This window comes from Rhinolophus hipposideros (genome assembly GCF_964194185.1).
Source record: "Rhinolophus hipposideros genome assembly, chromosome: 9".
NCBI lineage: Eukaryota > Metazoa > Chordata > Mammalia > Chiroptera > Rhinolophidae > Rhinolophus > Rhinolophus hipposideros.
Window position 1 is genome coordinate 48773055 of NC_138055.1, and position 17352 is coordinate 48790406.

The following is a 17352-nucleotide window of genomic DNA, read 5'->3' on the forward strand; positions in this document are numbered from 1 at the left end:
CACACTGGCTATTCTGTGGCATCTCCTTTTTTGTTTTAGCTTTGTATGCCTCACTTTAGGAGCCCCAAGCTTTTAATGTTATCGATAGGCCATACCTGAACTATCTTGTGTCTCATCCGCTTGCCTGTGAAATTCCTCTTCAGCTCGTCTTCTCCTTTGCAGTGACTTCACTATGGTGGAACCCATTTCTTCCTAGGTCTGTTTCAGTACCCCTTAATATTAATGGTGCCTAAGAATCACACTGGTAGCTTTCCGGGAGAAAAGAAAAATTCTGGGCTGCCCTACAGACAGATGGAATCGGACTATTGTAGACACATGATCCAGAAAGCTGCATTTTAGAAAAGTTCCTTAGGTGATTCTGAGGCACTAATGACCTACTGATAGCAGGTCCACACCTGGGTCCTTGAGTTGACTTAGCAGTTTTTTTCGGTCCTCCTCACACTTTGTAAACTTATCTTTAGGTATTTAATAGCAGAACAAATTTTTCCCTGACGGTTCTTTTTCATTATATCATCACTAACGTCGTATGGACCGGGATACTAGGTGTACTTACAAAATACATCAGACACCACTGGTCCAATTACCTCTAAGAAAACACTGCTACTCAGGATTAAGCATGTATTTATTTTAGTTCAGTTAAAACAAACATACATTGTTTCATTGAAACGGTGTAGCACTCTTTGCCAACAAATCATACTGGAATTGTTGGCCTATAACAGTACAGTGGGGATTTTTACATTATATACAGGAAGTTAACACACCCAGGTTCTGAAAGGTCTTTCCTCACACTAGATCACATTTGATTTCATTACATTAGGTCACATTTTGTTAACTACTGCATTTTGAAAATTTAGACCTTATTTAAAATTTGAGATCTTAACTTGCACCAAGTTTTCGTGAAAAATATGTAATGTTCAGCCAGTTTAGTCTGTATTCCAAATGCAATTTAAACAGTATTTAAAATTTTTAGTGTTTTACACAATCTGTCAATTTGTTTATATTGAAATCTCAGTCCAGGTACTTTGGGGACAATTCTTATATATATATACTGTGTGAATTCATCAAAATGCAGTTGAGAAACTTACAGGAATATATACACTCAAATCCAAGACCCAAACCTGATCTATGGAACTATATACAACCTATTTACAAATACGTATGGACAGACAATGTATGTACATAGATTATCATAAATATTGAAAAATAGGTTAGCTTTAATGGATTAATGCTGTTCTATAAATAACATTATAGTTATAACTGAAACATCCACGGAAGACAGTAATGCAAAATGAGGTGACCAGACAGTGGTTTTAATACTGAAGACTGCTCATTAACGGGAAGTCACTGTTTAGGAACCTCGAGGCAGACAATATAGCTCCAAGAAAATCATGCAATGGAATTTACCCTAGGCAGCTGATTTTGAACCTCAAGCAGCCGGTAGAGGATTGGATGAGACTCCCCACATTGACTTGCTGTAAGGATTTTTTTCCATTCCTTCCTGCTTGACTCGGTATTTCCTCCCACATGAAAGGATGTAAACGGTAGAAAACTGCTCTTCACTTGGTATTCCCTAACAGGCCTTGTCGTCCTAATTAGGTACAAAATCAGCAATTCTTTCAGGAACTCAAGCAGAAGTGCCAAGTCTTGGTCTGAACTAGAGGTGAGGTTCTGGATTTCAAGGGAGTGCCAAAAGCCCAATTAAATGAAAGCAGTGCAGTAGAATCCACCTTCTCACTGCCTTTCTAGATGGTCCCCAATTATTTTCATAGAAACAAACAAAAATGGACCATTGGTTTCACCCAACGTAGCACTACAAGACGTCTTCCAGTTCCACAAGGGTCTTTAATTACAGACAGACATATCTTGTCTATAATCTAATCACATATAATACAAGAATGCGATAACAAAAACCTGTCTGCCACATTTCTGGCCCTTGCCTAAAACTAAAAATGTTTAGTTTAAATGAAAACCTTAGAGCCAGATGACCAATTGATGATTCTATTATTTGCTTCCCCCAACCACTAATGGAATTATGTATGTTAGATTTTAGACATTATGCCTGATGAGCAAAGTACCACATTATTTAATAATATATTCACCATACACCATAATGTACAATAAATGTATTCTGAAAGCCAAATTTTTTCAGTTCTAACTGGAATTGAAATGGAAGGGTGAACATGCAGTTGGACCAACTACTTACACTCAGGTTGTATTGTTTTCCCTAGCTAAACATTAGTTGGAGATGTAAACAAATAATTCTGTGTTGTACATGAATGAGATGACAATCCCGTGCAAAGGAGTTTTTTTTTTTTTTTTAAAAAAACTTACTGCATGAGAAACCCTGTGGCCTATATGAAGAGAACTCATATTATACCAAATATCGGTGTTAACCTGTGGATTAGACCTCTACTGTAGACATGAACACGACTAACATGAATACGATTGAGCCATACATTATCAAGTCATTCACACTTCCAGTAGTAGGTGAGCATTTTGAAAAGTTGTACTCTGGATAGAACAGTTTTGGCCTATAGCCATCAAACGCCCATTTTCCACTGCTGGAAGCAATGTCAAAAAAGGGCAGGCCCAAAAAACCAGAGCTGTCAGTACAACTCTGGAGACAGATGCCACTGAATAAACCCTGTTTTACCCAATTGCACTATTTGGTACCTCAAAATTAGTTATTTTACTTTTCCATAGAAATATTTGCATTATCTTCCATTCTAATAGATTAAAACCATAAATATCTCAGTTTGAGTGAACTAAATTATTTGGGGATAAAACAAACGATGAACAGAGTTCATCTGATTTGGTATAGCAATAATAATCAATCATCCTTGAATGGTGAAGTTTGACTGGAAAACACTATGCTCCTATTCATGGTACAATTTTTCATTACATCTTGTTTAAAAATCATTTTGGGTAAAAAAAGTGTTTGGCTTATTATGCCTATTAAAAAGGCAATTCATTTCATAATACTAATATTTGTTTTCAAAACACCAATGAAAATTGTTTTGTGGAATTTATTGACAACTATTTTTGGACAATGTCCAAAAAAAGCAATTTTTAAAAAGTAAAATAGTGCTTCTGAGGTCTTTAAATATTTTTGGTACAAAAAATAATAGTGTTTTTCTCAATGCTTATTTGAATACTTTGCTGTAAATTAAGAATTGTTTCTCACATCAAATGGTTCCATTAGGCACATTCAAGTAAAATCATAAAATATCCAAGTTAAACAATGACACAGCCAAACATGTGGCTTGATAAAAGAGTTCGTCCATTCTCTGGAATGGAATAAAATTGTCACTTCCGTTAACCCGAGACTCGTGGTTTTGTTGTTAATGTCCATTTCTATCATACAGAATAGTTTCTTTTTAAAAAAACAAAAAACAAACAAAAAAAAAGAGTTCACATATTCTGCACTCAGAAGAACCAGCGAGGAATCTGCACTTCAAAAGGAAGTGAAACTAAAAACATTAGGTGAAATTTCATAGTAGTTGAGAGTTGACTCAACACTGGCATCAAATGGACTACTGAAGTTTTAGTGGTGCCCAGTTAATGGCCACCTCCCTGGGCATTGTGTACCCAATCCAGAATAATCAACACCATGCTTCCGGTCATCACCACTACGCCACTTAACAGGAAGAACAGAGCCTGCAATGAGAACACAGAGAAAACTGATCAGCAAGCAACAAAATGTTTAACACTCATCTTTCTACTTTTAAAAATGGGCTTATAATCACTAAAATTATGTCAATAATATTTTATAGAACTACAGTTTTACCTTGCTAAAGATATTTAAATAGTCTTAAATAACCAAGGAGTCCTGTATAGTACAAAATAACTATCTTTGAAACCTTCCAAAATGTCACTTTCTCATTTCTTTCTCTCAAATGAAAAGGTAAATCATTTTCTTTGTGAAAGATACTAACTCATAAAGTAGAACTGGCCTGGGTTTTTTGCATTTTTTTAAGCAAAAATGTAAGTCATAAAGTCAAACCCAAGACATCCTAAAATGCATCCTGCATCAAACAAAGCCAGAGGTCTTTCTAAGAGACAGGAGTAAGTTTACTTCTAAATCCTACCCTTGCTATATACTTTGAGTAAAACAAGATGATAGTTGTTGGTTTACAAACATTTTTAGTACTTTAATCAGATCAGAATGTTAGTGGAGAATAAGGACTGAAAAGCAATGTTTTCCCTAAATATCACCACCAGGATCATTTGTGCTTACCATATCATACCCTTTGTAAAATTAGTTGTTGTTACACTTGCAAGTACATAACAATATTTTAAAGTGTAATAATTGCCACCCCCACCCCTGCCCCAAGCTCTGCATTTAAGATGGTTTGTTTTGTTAGACTAAATAGCCCATCTTTTTCTCTTTTATATAATCAACATCCATTTAAGTGCCTGTCATACAGTCGGCAGTCCAAAAAATACTGGTTAAACAAACGTTAAAAGCTAAGCCAGTATTTTCATACTTTACACTCTATCTGTGTATTAGATATTACCTTTCTTGCGATTAACTTAAGCATGTATTAGATGGCAAACTGTCTTTTATTATCTTTTACCTCCTTTCCCCCATCTTTCAACTGTGAAGCACAGTGATAGAAATTTAATAAAAACTTAAAAGTGAAACTACAACAAATGATAGCTAAGGTACTAAACTTAAAATCAGTTGAGGACATATCTAGTATGGGAAGATTATTACTGTTTCTAGTCAGTCATCATCTCTTACTCACCCCAATCTTCTGTACAGATTTCATAGATTCTTTCTTAACTAACTTGATATAGAAGGCCGATGGAAGAATAAAAATCAACATAGCAGCTGCCGATGCACCTGTAAAAGAACATTTGCCTTCTGAAGAATTCAATAAATCACTTGTCACTCGTTTTTTAAACCTTAAAATTCCTGATATTTGAATGAACCCTGATAGTTTCTAAAACTTACCAATGAAACCAAAGATGTCTCTAATAGTTGGGACAAAGATGACAAGCAAATTGGTAAATGCCAAGATGGACACCGTAATGACAGTATGACGCCACCAACTGAAATCTTTTGCTTGGCAAAACAAGTGAGTTATAGAACCCCGGATCTGCAATAAATAAATAGACAAGCAAATTAAAATTCCAGCTTTAATTAATTAAAAAAAATTAGGAAATGTATCTAACACAAGTAGCTATTGAAATAATAAACTTGTGCCGCCCTCCTCTACTGCTGGTTTCTAGACATCTGAACACTGTTAGATCATTTAATATCTTCAATTATGGAAAAAATGCCCTAGGATGTTTTGAAAATCTGCAAAGTACAGTCCCTTCAAAACCCCCATCAACTCTATCACCCTAGTGGTGTTACCCTTCCCCCAGAAGAGGAAAATCTCACTAATCTTCACATTTAAACTCATTCCTACTGAAAAGAGAGCAAGTGATTACCGGGAAAATAACAACTGGTACTGTTAGGGTGACAGCCATCAACACAGCCAAACGGACAATGAGAAGAAGGATATCAGCTCCCAAGACACTGGCGTAGGTATGAAGCAATTCAGACTCAACGTGTTCTGTGGGTAAAGACCAAAACAAAACAAAAACTTCAAATATGCTGTTTTCTTTGGAGATTAGGTAGAAAATCTAACTTGTGGCAAAATTTGCACCTAAGTTACTAGCTACTCACAAAATGACTATAAACTAAGAGGCTAATAAGATTAATTGGAATTAGGGTTAATGCAATTAAAATAACATTGAAGGAAAATTTTTCTAAATACCAAGCAGAGATTTAGCCACATGACCCCCATTAAAAACAACAGGAGCTAAATAGCTAAATCCCATGGTTTGGCTTAGTTTGTGTGTGTCGTATAATTTGAAGGCAATGGGAAAGGAGATAGGTAAGATGAACTTAGACGCAAGCACATCATACAAAAATGGCATCAAATGATTCACAGTAAACTTTTGAACCTGGGCTCTAGAAATTACCGATTAAACATACTATAGGAAATTCTAAGCTCTAAATTCAATTTCCAATTTCTTATCACAAATGAAATATACCAAAACAGATTGACTTTTTTTAGTGATGGAACTATACTTATCAAAGTATCACTTTTATTTTACAAAGTGATTTCTTTCTTTTTTTGGTAAGCCAGACAGTATTTACCATAGAATGTCAGGTATCCAAAGAGGGCAGCAAGCAGGTACATGAGGAACATAGCAAAAAATGAAATCTTGGACACGTTCATCATTCTTCTACGGCTGCGTCTATGTAAATTCAAAGGAAAATATAAAAACATATTTTAGCAATAGCTATAGCAGTAATTGAATAACATTTTTCCAATAAATTTATGTGGAAATAGGTTAAGAACTCACCCTTTCAGCTCTTCGTAAATGGGAAGAATAGCAGGATGACAGACAAATGAAAAGGTCAGAATCGGCACAGCATAGACGGTCTGTAAAAAATGTCAAAACTTACTCAGTATCCTAATGTAACAAATTCATGTTATCACAGTTCTGTAACTTATATTTTATATCAACTAATCTTAAAATCAAAGCCTGAAATAGCTTCCCTTATGTCATTAGCTTCCAATCTTCTAATTTGTTTACTCATTAACATCCTAACTTTTGATGTGTCAATTATTCATATCATGATTATTTCACTTCTGAATCTATTTTAAGACACAAACCAATGCTTTCTTTTCAGTCCTTCATAAGCTAATGTTTTCTAAAGAGCAGCTTTTACCCCTCCTCCCTTTACTTGGCAGTGATTTTTCAAATTTCCAGTACATAGTTTCCCTTTTTTCTTCCTTAATATCTTTCTTTTAGAAAATGAAGATGATATTTAGTTACCTGTGAGTTGAAGATAAAATAATGCGGTCTGCAAGAATCATCAGTCGTGTTAAATGTCATATCAGGTGCAAAAGTTATTGGCTGTGTGAAGGTGCCGTTTACTGTTTCATTAATTATCAAAGTAAATTCGAAAGGACAAGCGATCTCAAATTTCTTGCAAATCACCTGAAAATATATTATTTTGCATTTGTTAAACTGAGTATTTTGACAGAGCTTATAAAAAAAAAAAACTCCAGCTTTACAGAAAAGTTATACCTACCACAATCAGAAAGAACATCATACACAACAAGGAAAGGCCACTGGTGTATCCCAAATATCCTGTAAGGGGACAGGAGCGATGAATGTTAGTCCACTGAAATAAGTTTAGGGCAAATATATTTTCTATTTTCTTTACTAAATAACTCAATTCTGCCTGCAAGACTTTAGTTGTGACTACAATATTAAGTTTCTAATTCTTACGTACTAAGATGCTAAATAACTAAAATAATAAAAACTTTCTTTCTGTATTATTACTTACAAAGTACAAGATATTATAAAATGTCAACAGAATATTTTGGCCCCTTGGTAACAACAGTGCTAGGACTTGGAAAGACCCTCAGGTTTGTATACTGCAACCCCCAAAAGTATGCATTTAGGGTTTTTTATCTCTCAATTTCTAGTTAAGAGAAAGCCAACTAGCTGGTGAGGATCATTTCAATTCTCTTTAGAAAGGAGATTGCTCACCTAAATTTCTCAGCAATGACAAAGGAAGAATGAGCAGCAATGACACCAGCAGAACCAAATAGTCACCGTTCAGATACCACAATCTGAATTAAAGAAAAGAAAAACAAGGTCAAAACCGGTCACAAATGTCCTCAGAAAAATATGCGGATCTTCTCACAGGACTCATTTTATAGAAATACTATAAAAATACACACGAAAAAGATAGTTTTGGAAGTACTGCTCATTCAAAAAGCCTACAGACAGGAATAAATCTCTAACTTTGTGCACTAGATGAATATTCACTCAGGTTAGAAATGGGGTATGAAACAGTATAACTTTTGTCCCACTGTTTGCTCTGGGAAGGCTGCCAGCTGATTCATAACATAAAATACTTCTTAAAGGCTTGCTATTAATATAGGGAACAAAGAGGCATTGTTAAGCCAGTAATCTTATCATTAAGCATTTTTAGAAAAATTATACACCAACTTGGTCATAGCTTTAGCTTGCAATTTTTAATGCTAGAAACAAGGAAATTTTAAAACAAGTTTCTTTCAGACATTTGTTACCAAATGTACGTATTCAACACTTCAACAAGGAAAGTTTTTCACATTTAGATAAAATACACAGGCAAAAGCAACAAAACTCAGTCTCCCAAATCAGGACTTATTCCAGGTTGTCAAGAGTGTGCTGTATGTAACACCTTGACCCACCTTGACTCCAAAGATCATCAAAAAATCCCTTCTGAAGTTAACAGAAAATATTAACATGTCTCCTAAGAGTCCTAGCAATATTTTTCCTTTTTAAGTAATCAACGCTACCTTCCTTTACATTACAATTTGCAAATTCTAATTGCCCTGTGAATTCTACTCCACTCACTTCAGCAACAAAGACCCCACACAAACCTCTATATAAAGACCGGCCTATTAAAATAAATTTCTAAAGCAGAGATAACCACACCTCTGTATTTTGAGATAAAGAGCTGCAAGTAAGTGGGGAAGTAAATTATTTCCCCCCATGTTTACTTTAGATAAAAACCTATTAGTCCACATGATGAATAACTTTGCTGGAAGGATAAGGTTTCTACAGTATGGCCATGCATTTTCTAGTATTATGCATTTTAGATAAAGTTTTAAGAATTTCAAATTTACAAAAATCAGACAAGAATTGATTTTTAACAATTCAAAGCTGCAGTCCTAATGTAGGTTGAAGTATACGTTACTCAGCTCTAACTTCTTAAAGAGTAAATATAAAGAGGAAAGTTAAGTTTAAAAAGCCTGTTTTCACACACAGGTTAAAGTTAGTTATCCAGAGTTATAAAACTAGCTACCATCTTTGGCTTTTCATCCTCAAAAGATCAACTCAGTTTATGGGGGACTTCTTGGTCAGTTTCAACAATAAGATTTACAAAAAATAATTTACTGAGTCATTTTATATCCACCTTTGATAAAATTTATCTAACCATTTTAGATTTTAATTGTTTCTTATGAGTAACCTTACTTAGCACCTACCCAGTTGTATCTTCAATGTTCATTAATGCCTTGATCACCAAAGGTAACTCATATTTCACTATGAAGAGGTAGCTTGACATAGCTGGAGGAAAACAAAATTATACCATTACAAGTGCAAAATGTGGCACCGTGACACCAAAAGTAACGTGTCACCACTCTGTGCTACTTAACACAAAGAGCAAAAAGTCTATCCAAATAGCCATTTAAAAAATTCTTACCGCCAATATTCTGCATTGTAATCGATCCAGAAGCTGCAAGCTTTCCAACCATTCCAAATGCCTTATATCCCAATTGTTCGTATAATAAAGACCCTATAATTTGAAGAACACAGAAGCATGAAGCAAGTCTTTTATAAGAGGAACAAAATCACGACAGGCATAATTGTTTTAGAAATTTCAAGAATGCTACCATACCTCCTTCATTGGCAGTCTTCAAAAGGAGATGAACAGAATACAGGGAAAATATTGATACAAATACCAAGAGGATTCTGATGAGAAAGAAATGGTGTAGGGTTAAAAACAAGCACAGCTCTATTTAAAAACTTTTTTTTTCTGGTTATTTAAACATTAAATATGGAATTTGTCCTAATACTTCTTGTGCTAGATAGAATGCCAAGAACTGGTGTTCACTTTTCTGGCTAGAGTGTCAACATATTCTCTTACCCGGCAGGCACTAAAAACTTGCATGTCTCAGGTAATAGGCTCTATAGTATTGGTTAAGAGCAGGGGTTTACACACTGAGCCAAACTTTAAAACGGTAGAGTTATGAGACTTAAAATTTGATTCTGGTACCATAATAATTAGCTGTATACTTGCCACTTCTTTGCACTTTACTAGTTCCTTTGACCTGTAAAATGGTGGTAATACCTGCTAGCAAACCCAGCCTACAAGGTACCTTTGAAATGCAATCGAGATAGCATAAATCAGAGAAGTAACCAACGTGATGATATATTATATTGCACCCCAGGGTGTGGAATACAGGCCCAGCATGGTCACAAAGTTAAACAATGCCTGTGTTATCTATCAGTCCAACTGTTGGGGCTGTCTCCTCGCTGGAATGGGGGCGGGGGGGGGGGCGGAAATGAAGAGAGGGACTAAATAAATGTTCCTTCAAGTTTTCCTTTAGAGCACTGTTCCTCTCTCATTCCATTTATTTTTCTCCCCCCTTGCCAGGCAAGCCAAGAAAATCATAAATTTCTTTTTCAGTAAAAGGAACAAAATTAAAAATTAGGGAAACTCACAGAAAATTCTACATTTAAGAAGTTACATTTTAAAAAATTTTTACAGGCAAACTGTATACAGTACCATATAAGGTTTGGCAACAAAACTGATGTCTCAGTTAAACACAGATGGTGACATCAAACTGCCATTCTTTTTTTTAAAGAGGGTGCAGCTCAAAGTGGCCCATGCAGGGAGCACACTGGCAACCTTGGTGTTAGTAGCAACCGCTCTAACCAACAGAGCTAATCAGCCACCCAAGCTGCCATTCTAATGCCAAGTTTTATGGGGTCTAATCTGAGGTGGTAAGTGACACCATTAGCCTCACCTCTAACTAGGCAAAGTTGCTGTTTTAATCCAAAATAGTTACAAATTCAGTCCTCCTTTCTCTACATTGAAATGCCAATGGGGGGATAAATGGATTTCATAACCTTTGAGGTCACTTTCAACCTCAAGATTGATTCTGCTTGACAAGGTTAGCTAGAGTTGTTCAACTAGACTGTGGCAGCCACATGGCGTTTGGCCCATTTACCTTTAAATATACTTTGTAAAAGGGATGCACTAAAAACTCATTTTAGCACTCTTGATACTATTTAACCATTTCTTAAAATGGTTAATCATCAAACACATAGACCCTATAAAGTATTAGTTAATTTCCAAAGTGCAGGGCTAACATATCAGAGTTTTGCTTTCACTTATGAGACAGAAATGCCATTTTATCTCCTGTAAATTCTGCACTATAACCCTACTTAAAAACTGCCTCCAGTTTTTATACCTGCTTAGGAAGGATTTCAAACATCTAAAAATGATGCCATTCAAGTTCCACACTAAAAACTTTGACACTCTAGGGTTCTTTCTATGTAAATTGCTGATCCTTCGCCTTGGTTAAGAGCAAGCTGACTGAATCTTAGCTTCCAATGCTCAAAGCTGAGCTTAACTTCAACATGGAATTGGACCACAAAGCAGCACTTTGTAAAAGGTTTGCTTTTCTTTCACAAACATGCTATTCTGCTAAAGGAAATAAGTTGAATAGAAGGCACCAGTCAGCTAACTAAAGTATACCTGTCACAAACGGACAATTCCATGCTACCTGCATACGTGGTTTCTTCATCTGCACAACAAAATCACACTATCTCCCAGGAATTGCCTTGGCCAAGAGCACAAAGGTACTTAAACTTAACAGCTATGACATAAAGATCATTGAAAATGTATGCCCAAATTTACATGTATTTTTGGTTTGTGCTTTTTTGCTGAAAGTAAGGTCCATACTTTTCTATTAATAGTATATTCTCCAAGGGTCTGTGACCCCACAAAGGTTAAGAACTACTGCTCTAAAGTATTTTATAAAAGGTCCAAAATTCTATTATAGGTATTTGTTCTGGAAATCACAGGTGTAACTAATTCTAACTAAACAACTAAGAAAAACAACATTTAAAAGCAGGTACTTATTAAAAACATTAATTTTGCTATGGCATATGGCAATCACACAGATCTGGAATAAATAAATATTAATAAAAACCAAAACACACATGGGTTGCTTTTCAGTTGCTTTGTGACTCACTTTTCTTAAAACAAACATTATTTCAGGTTAGGCAAATACCATCACACCCTATGTATATTTTTTTAAATTAGTTGTTTTCCTTATGCATGTAAGGGGCCATAGGTCCTTGGGGAAACTGTCAATTCATCAAACTGACTTATTAGTATTTTTGGCTTCTAATTTTGCCAGAATAAAATTTCTAAGTACCCTGGATTGATGAATAGTTTTTTTTTTTTTTTAAATCCAAACCCTGTTACAACTTTGAGTATTCCTGTTGACTTAAAGCCTTTTGGCTTAATTATCAGTTTTAATTGTTGTCCTAGTTCTTCCTAATTGGCTTTCTTCATATCATGCAGTTATATACTAAAGATATTTTTCGATTTCTCCTATTCTAAATTTTAAGCAAATGATTTTTCAGTTAACTACTTCAACTGTAAATTCAATCTCTGGAGCCAAAATATGTTGTATCATCATATTAACTGCCCTGCATGGCAGACTCACTACTTACACATACTTACATAAAAAGAGCAATTCCAGTATTAGCCATGGCATAAGAAAGCCCAAGGATTCCACTGCCCACAATCGCATTGCTCAGATTAAATACTGACATTCCAAAGGAAGTAGTACCTGGATGCTACATAGAGGGAAAACGATAACCAAACATATAACAATAATTAAATGGAGAAAACCAGCTTTGGGCAAGTTAGATTTGATATCTAAAAGTAAAACTATTCTTTTACTCCATAAAGCCACAGACACACAAATTATTATTTTTAACTTACAAAGTCTGTTTCATACTTCTTTTTCCCCAAATTCGATTCAAGTAAAAAGTTCTGGTTTTCAGGGTCTACATCTGCATAATGGCTGCAAAATTAAAAGAGAAATTTTAAGTTGGATTGACTTGTACAATGGAATGCTTTAACACAGAACTGTCATTTAGTTGTCACACACCTTTACTTAAATGCACAAGCCTTAAGTAGGAGTCCACTTTCACGAGATACTGTCATTGCAATACGACAAACGGACACTCTTCAGAGACTACTTTCCCTCCAAATGCTACAGTAAATTAGAGCATAAGTAGAATCTCGGACCCCGCGATCTGCACAAGCCGCTTTTAAAACAGCAGACAACTTCTCTCACCTTTTCAGAGCAGCTTGCTTGGTGGGGTAGGAGTAGTTGAAGTCGCTGTTGGAACTGTAACTGCTGCTGTCCTCATCCGGGGAAATATTGAACCTTCCCATTTCGGCTTTCTTCATGCTGGGCACCGGGAGGAACTCGGAGGCTTCGAAGAAGACTGGGCTCCTTTTGTCCTTGTTGGTGCACCGGCCCGCGCAGCTGCCTGCGAAGGTAGAGGCGGCGCGTCAGGACCGCAGTGCCCGCCCTGGTCACGTGACGCCGCCCGGCGGCGCAGCGCGGCTGATTCACCCCGACTAGGCGAGTGGAAAAGTACCAGCCGAACGCGAGGGGCGGGGGCGCGCCGGGGGGCGGAAAAGTACAGACAGCGGAGAGGCCGAGAACAAAGATGGTCCCACCGCCGCGCCGCGTCTGTAGAGGCCCGCGCCCTCCGGACCCCGAGGCCTCCCGGTAGATTGGAGTATTTCACCCTCTCGGCGATCCTAAGTCTGAAGCAGGAGTGCGGGGGGGCTCGCTTTTCTCTACCCCCAGCCTCTTTGGTGGTACACTGGCATGCAGGGTGCACAGCCCCACCAGGCACTGGCTAGGTGTGCACGCCGCGCAGGTACACATCTCCCCGTTTCCAGCATTTGCAAAAGCAATGGCGCGTACCCCGTCCTTTCGTGCTCGAAGCCCCCAGATGGAGAAATGCCTTCGCGGCAGTTAGCCGACTCGAGGGGGCGGAAAGGGCTGACAGGAGTCCTCTACAGAGCAGGGAAGACCGCCCGTCCCCAGGAGCTCAGCGGGTTTGTTGACACGCGCACGCCCGTGCCCTCGAGCACACTCGTCCACTCGCACTCGGCTGGCGAGCCCCACGCCCGGCCGGCCCCTCCTATGCCGGGAAAGGAAACTGATGCAATATCGATCGCCGATTGTCAAACGTCCCTGGCCAGTCTTCCCCAATCGTGAGCTCCGCTACACTAAAAGCCCGAAGCCGCCTCGGCGCCCCCAAATTCCAGACCCCCTGGATTTATTTATTTTTATTGATGCAAATAAGCCACAAGACTTGCCGCAGCGGAGCCGCGGGGCGGGCTGGCTCCCCTCCCCCTAACGGGAGAATGCGGTTCCACTCCCGTCGGATACGCGGCCCCCGCGCCCCGCTTCGCCCCTCCCCAGCCCCGAGGAGGGCGGCGAATCCCCTGTGGGCCGGGGTTGGAGGCGAGCCCCGCGGACAGCAATCGCCTGTCCCAGGAGGAAATGACCCCCGCAGCTGCCTTCCCGCCGCAGCTCCTCCCGGACGCCCCTCCCCCACTCTCGCCCGGGCCCCCGGGCCCTTTGCACAGATACCGCCCGCGCGGTTACCTCGGTGGTCTCCGCTCCTGAATCCCGGAATGTCACGCAAACGCTTTCGGTGGGTCTTTCTTAAAAATCGGGAGGGATAAAGAAAATAACAAAAGACCCCAAAGACAGGCAGGAAAATAATCTTAATAAAAAAAGGAAATGGCAAGTTGCCCCCCTAATCGTCTGGCATTCGCCGTCTCAAGGGAAAGGCGTGAATGTGCGGGAACGCGTGGTCGGACTGCTAGTGGTGCGGGACACGGAGCTCCAGGACAGCGACGTCGCGCGGCTCTGGAGCAGCTCGGAAAGCAGCGGGTTATAGCGGCCGCCCAGACGACACGTCAGTGGGCGGGACCGCGGCCTCCGGGTGCCTTCTCTTTGTGTATCAACACCACCTGGGCCCCGCCCCCGGCCCGCCCGGGCCCACAGGCCCCGCCCCCGCCCCCACTCGCGCCCCGTCCCCCGTGGCGGATTCGGGCGCCCCGCCCGGCCTGCTGCCGACCCCCACCCTTCAGCAAAGCCAAACCCCGCTCTCTCTAGCCCGGTGGGCAGAGTGGGAAGACCCCCACGCATCCCTCGGCCTGTTCATTTCAGCAAGGATTGGTGAACAACATACGCGGTTGTCTTCAAATTCCTTTCGGTCCGTGTTACCAGCAGTCTTTTCTTTCTACCCAGGGGTTTTTGGGGACATAACCTGCCCACCCAACCCTTTCCTGCCTGTTATTTTTGTGATTTACATGGGGATTTTCTCTGTCAAACTTGGGCTAATGCTGTAACGTTGTCTCGAAGGTCGGTTTCTGTTCTTTCTTCTCCATCTAGACCTGCTTTCACTCTTTAACACTAGCCTAATGAGGTGGGTTGGCAGCTCCTTTTCGGGATATCCTTTCTGTATGAACATGGAAAACCCTACTAAGGGGAAATATACATCCTGACCAGCAAGGTAGTCTCTCCTTAATAGGGATCCCCGGTTGGGCCTCCGGTTGGGGGGGGACTTGCTCTTCTGAGGAGTTGTAGGAGTCCCCAGTGTTCCCTTCCTTTCACCACCCCTACCCCAATTTGAGAGCAATTCTCGCCCTCCACACCTTTCTTTCCTGTATTTACAAAGACGCTTCCTCGGTTGGCATGCTGGTCTTAGAGACTCGCCTTTCCAGTGGTGATGAGGTCTTGCTGAGCCAGGCAACTAGGGGGCCCCTTCGCTGCGGAATGCTTGGTGCTGCCGGATAGGCAGGATCCGTCCCTTGCTGGAAACAAAAGGCCCCTTATGAGAGATAAATGTTTGTTGAATGAATGAATAAACAAAGGAGTTTGACCTACTGCTCTCTTCCTTTTGGAGACGTGGGAGACGCTGGGCAAGGCGTAGAGGAAAGGGTTGGGTGTGATCACAGTTTTTGCTTTCAATGTTTTCCTGAGGAAATCTGTACAATCCGTGGCACGTGAGGTTGCGGGTGTCCTGGGCCTGCACCAGAGTTCATGATTGACAAGGGAGGATTCCTATGGTCCACACCCATTCTACTGGTCAGACCAGTCTCACCTAAACAATGCGCTTTCTTGTTTTAGTTCCCAATTTCCCCTCACCATCACTCAAGGCTTTGTCACTGAATTGCAGGAAAGCCTCCCTCCACCTTAGTACCTTCCTTTTCACCCCTCTTTTTGCAAGTACTTTTTTTCTAAACCACGTGGTGCAGGACTTTTTAAAACCTGTGTTGATTTGTACTCAAAATTGTTCAAGTTTGTTTGTAGTCTTGTCTCCCCAGGAAGATGGTGAACTCCAGGAAGGCAGGTTTGGCATCTCACAGAATCAGGCAGGGCTGAAAAAACTTACCTTCCACATAGATTCCCTAGTAACACCAATCAACTCTTCTTGTCAGGAGAGTAATGTTAGTGGTGGGTAGAGAGGACTCTTTGAAAAGTTCCTTTTTATCAGATTTCAACTGATTAAAAAAAAAAAAAAGTCGTAAACCACTTTTTTATCCAGGGGAGTCCCCTGCCCAGTCAGAGGTGCTACGGAAGCCATCAGGGTTGGTGGTTGTGGTTGGCAAATCACACTCGCACTAGGTCTGTTGTCCTTTGGATTCTTTCGTGGATCATATTGTGACATACATTTAACAGGACTTGTAAAATTCAGTTGGGGTGTGTGTGTGTGTGTGTGTGTGTGTGTGTGTGTGTGTTGGGGGAAAGGGCTGTAATCTTGTTCTGACCTCTGTATGTTCTTAACCTGAACAGTGAATGACAAAAAAGAGAGGGAGGTACTGAAATGTCTGTTTTTCTATTGCCAGTTTGATTCGTGTTTTCAAAGGCCAATCTGAGGCGTATCTGCTAACTCAAATGTCTTCCAACTGAGACTGATGTGCTTGGGCTTTTGCTGTAATGCTTTAGGCTAGAATGCATGGGACACAGTGCCCTTACCCGCTTTCTGGGAAACTGTACCACAAAATGTTGTTGGTCAGAAGTGCTACGATTTTACTTCATTTCTAAGCTAATGTTTTAGAAGAATAGCATTTTACAAACTACAGAAGGGGACCCAGTGGTGGAGAGTGATCAATCAACTCAGGGGATTACTCTGAGCTTTTTTTCTTTAATACATAGAATTAAAAATATCAGTACGCCATGTATAGTAATGCTAAGTACTGTTCTGTAAAAGTTTAATTTGATTATGTATACATACGTATATATTGTGAATTATGATGCAAAATGTATTTCTTACTGTGGGTTGGGATCAAAGAATTTTGAAAGCTACTGACAGCAAACCTATCCTAAGACAAAAAATGATCACAAATAACAGTTATCAACTTTGAATTTTCAGGAAGGCGTTGTCAAGGTAGGTTATTAGATAGCTACCTTCTCAAGGAGTAGATAGCTATCTTCTGTAGAATTATTTGACCATTGTCGCATGATAAAATAGAGTGATTTTGTTTCCTGGGATCTATAACGAGTCCAGTGGACCTTCCCAAAACTTGTTAAACAGCTGGTCTCTAGGCTGATCCTCAAAGTTCTATTTATCCAACATTGCAATTTTCCGGATGTGGGCTTACACGTTAAATTTGCTTTACTCTAACCTCCATTTCCAACCAAATAGTTTTGTTTTCAGGTTGAC

General features: G+C 39.5%; 1 protein-coding gene across 2 annotated transcripts; it reads right to left on the reverse strand.

Annotated features, from left to right (window-relative positions):
* Positions 1 to 604: 604 nt before the first annotated feature.
* SLC38A2 (solute carrier family 38 member 2) lies at positions 605 to 14585 on the reverse strand. 2 transcript variants are annotated; one of them, XM_081059771.1, is made up of 17 exons: positions 14283 to 14551; positions 13593 to 13812; positions 12948 to 13146; positions 12590 to 12671; positions 12326 to 12441; positions 9464 to 9537; positions 9269 to 9361; positions 9051 to 9132; positions 7564 to 7646; positions 7100 to 7158; positions 6841 to 7005; positions 6364 to 6443; positions 6155 to 6255; positions 5440 to 5564; positions 4958 to 5102; positions 4749 to 4846; positions 605 to 3657 (listed from the first exon to the last, which is right to left on the reverse strand). In XM_081059771.1, exons 3-17 carry the CDS (start codon positions 13061 to 13063, stop codon positions 3559 to 3561), a joined length of 1518 nt encoding a protein of 505 aa, XP_080915897.1. In that variant the 5' UTR covers positions 13064 to 13146; positions 13593 to 13812; positions 14283 to 14551; the 3' UTR covers positions 605 to 3558. The 2 variants fall into 2 exon arrangements, with proteins under 2 accessions (XP_080915897.1, XP_080915896.1); XM_081059770.1 differs by lacking the exon at positions 13593 to 13812 and having other exon boundaries at positions 14283 to 14585.
* Between the last annotated feature and the right edge of the window lie 2767 nt (positions 14586 to 17352).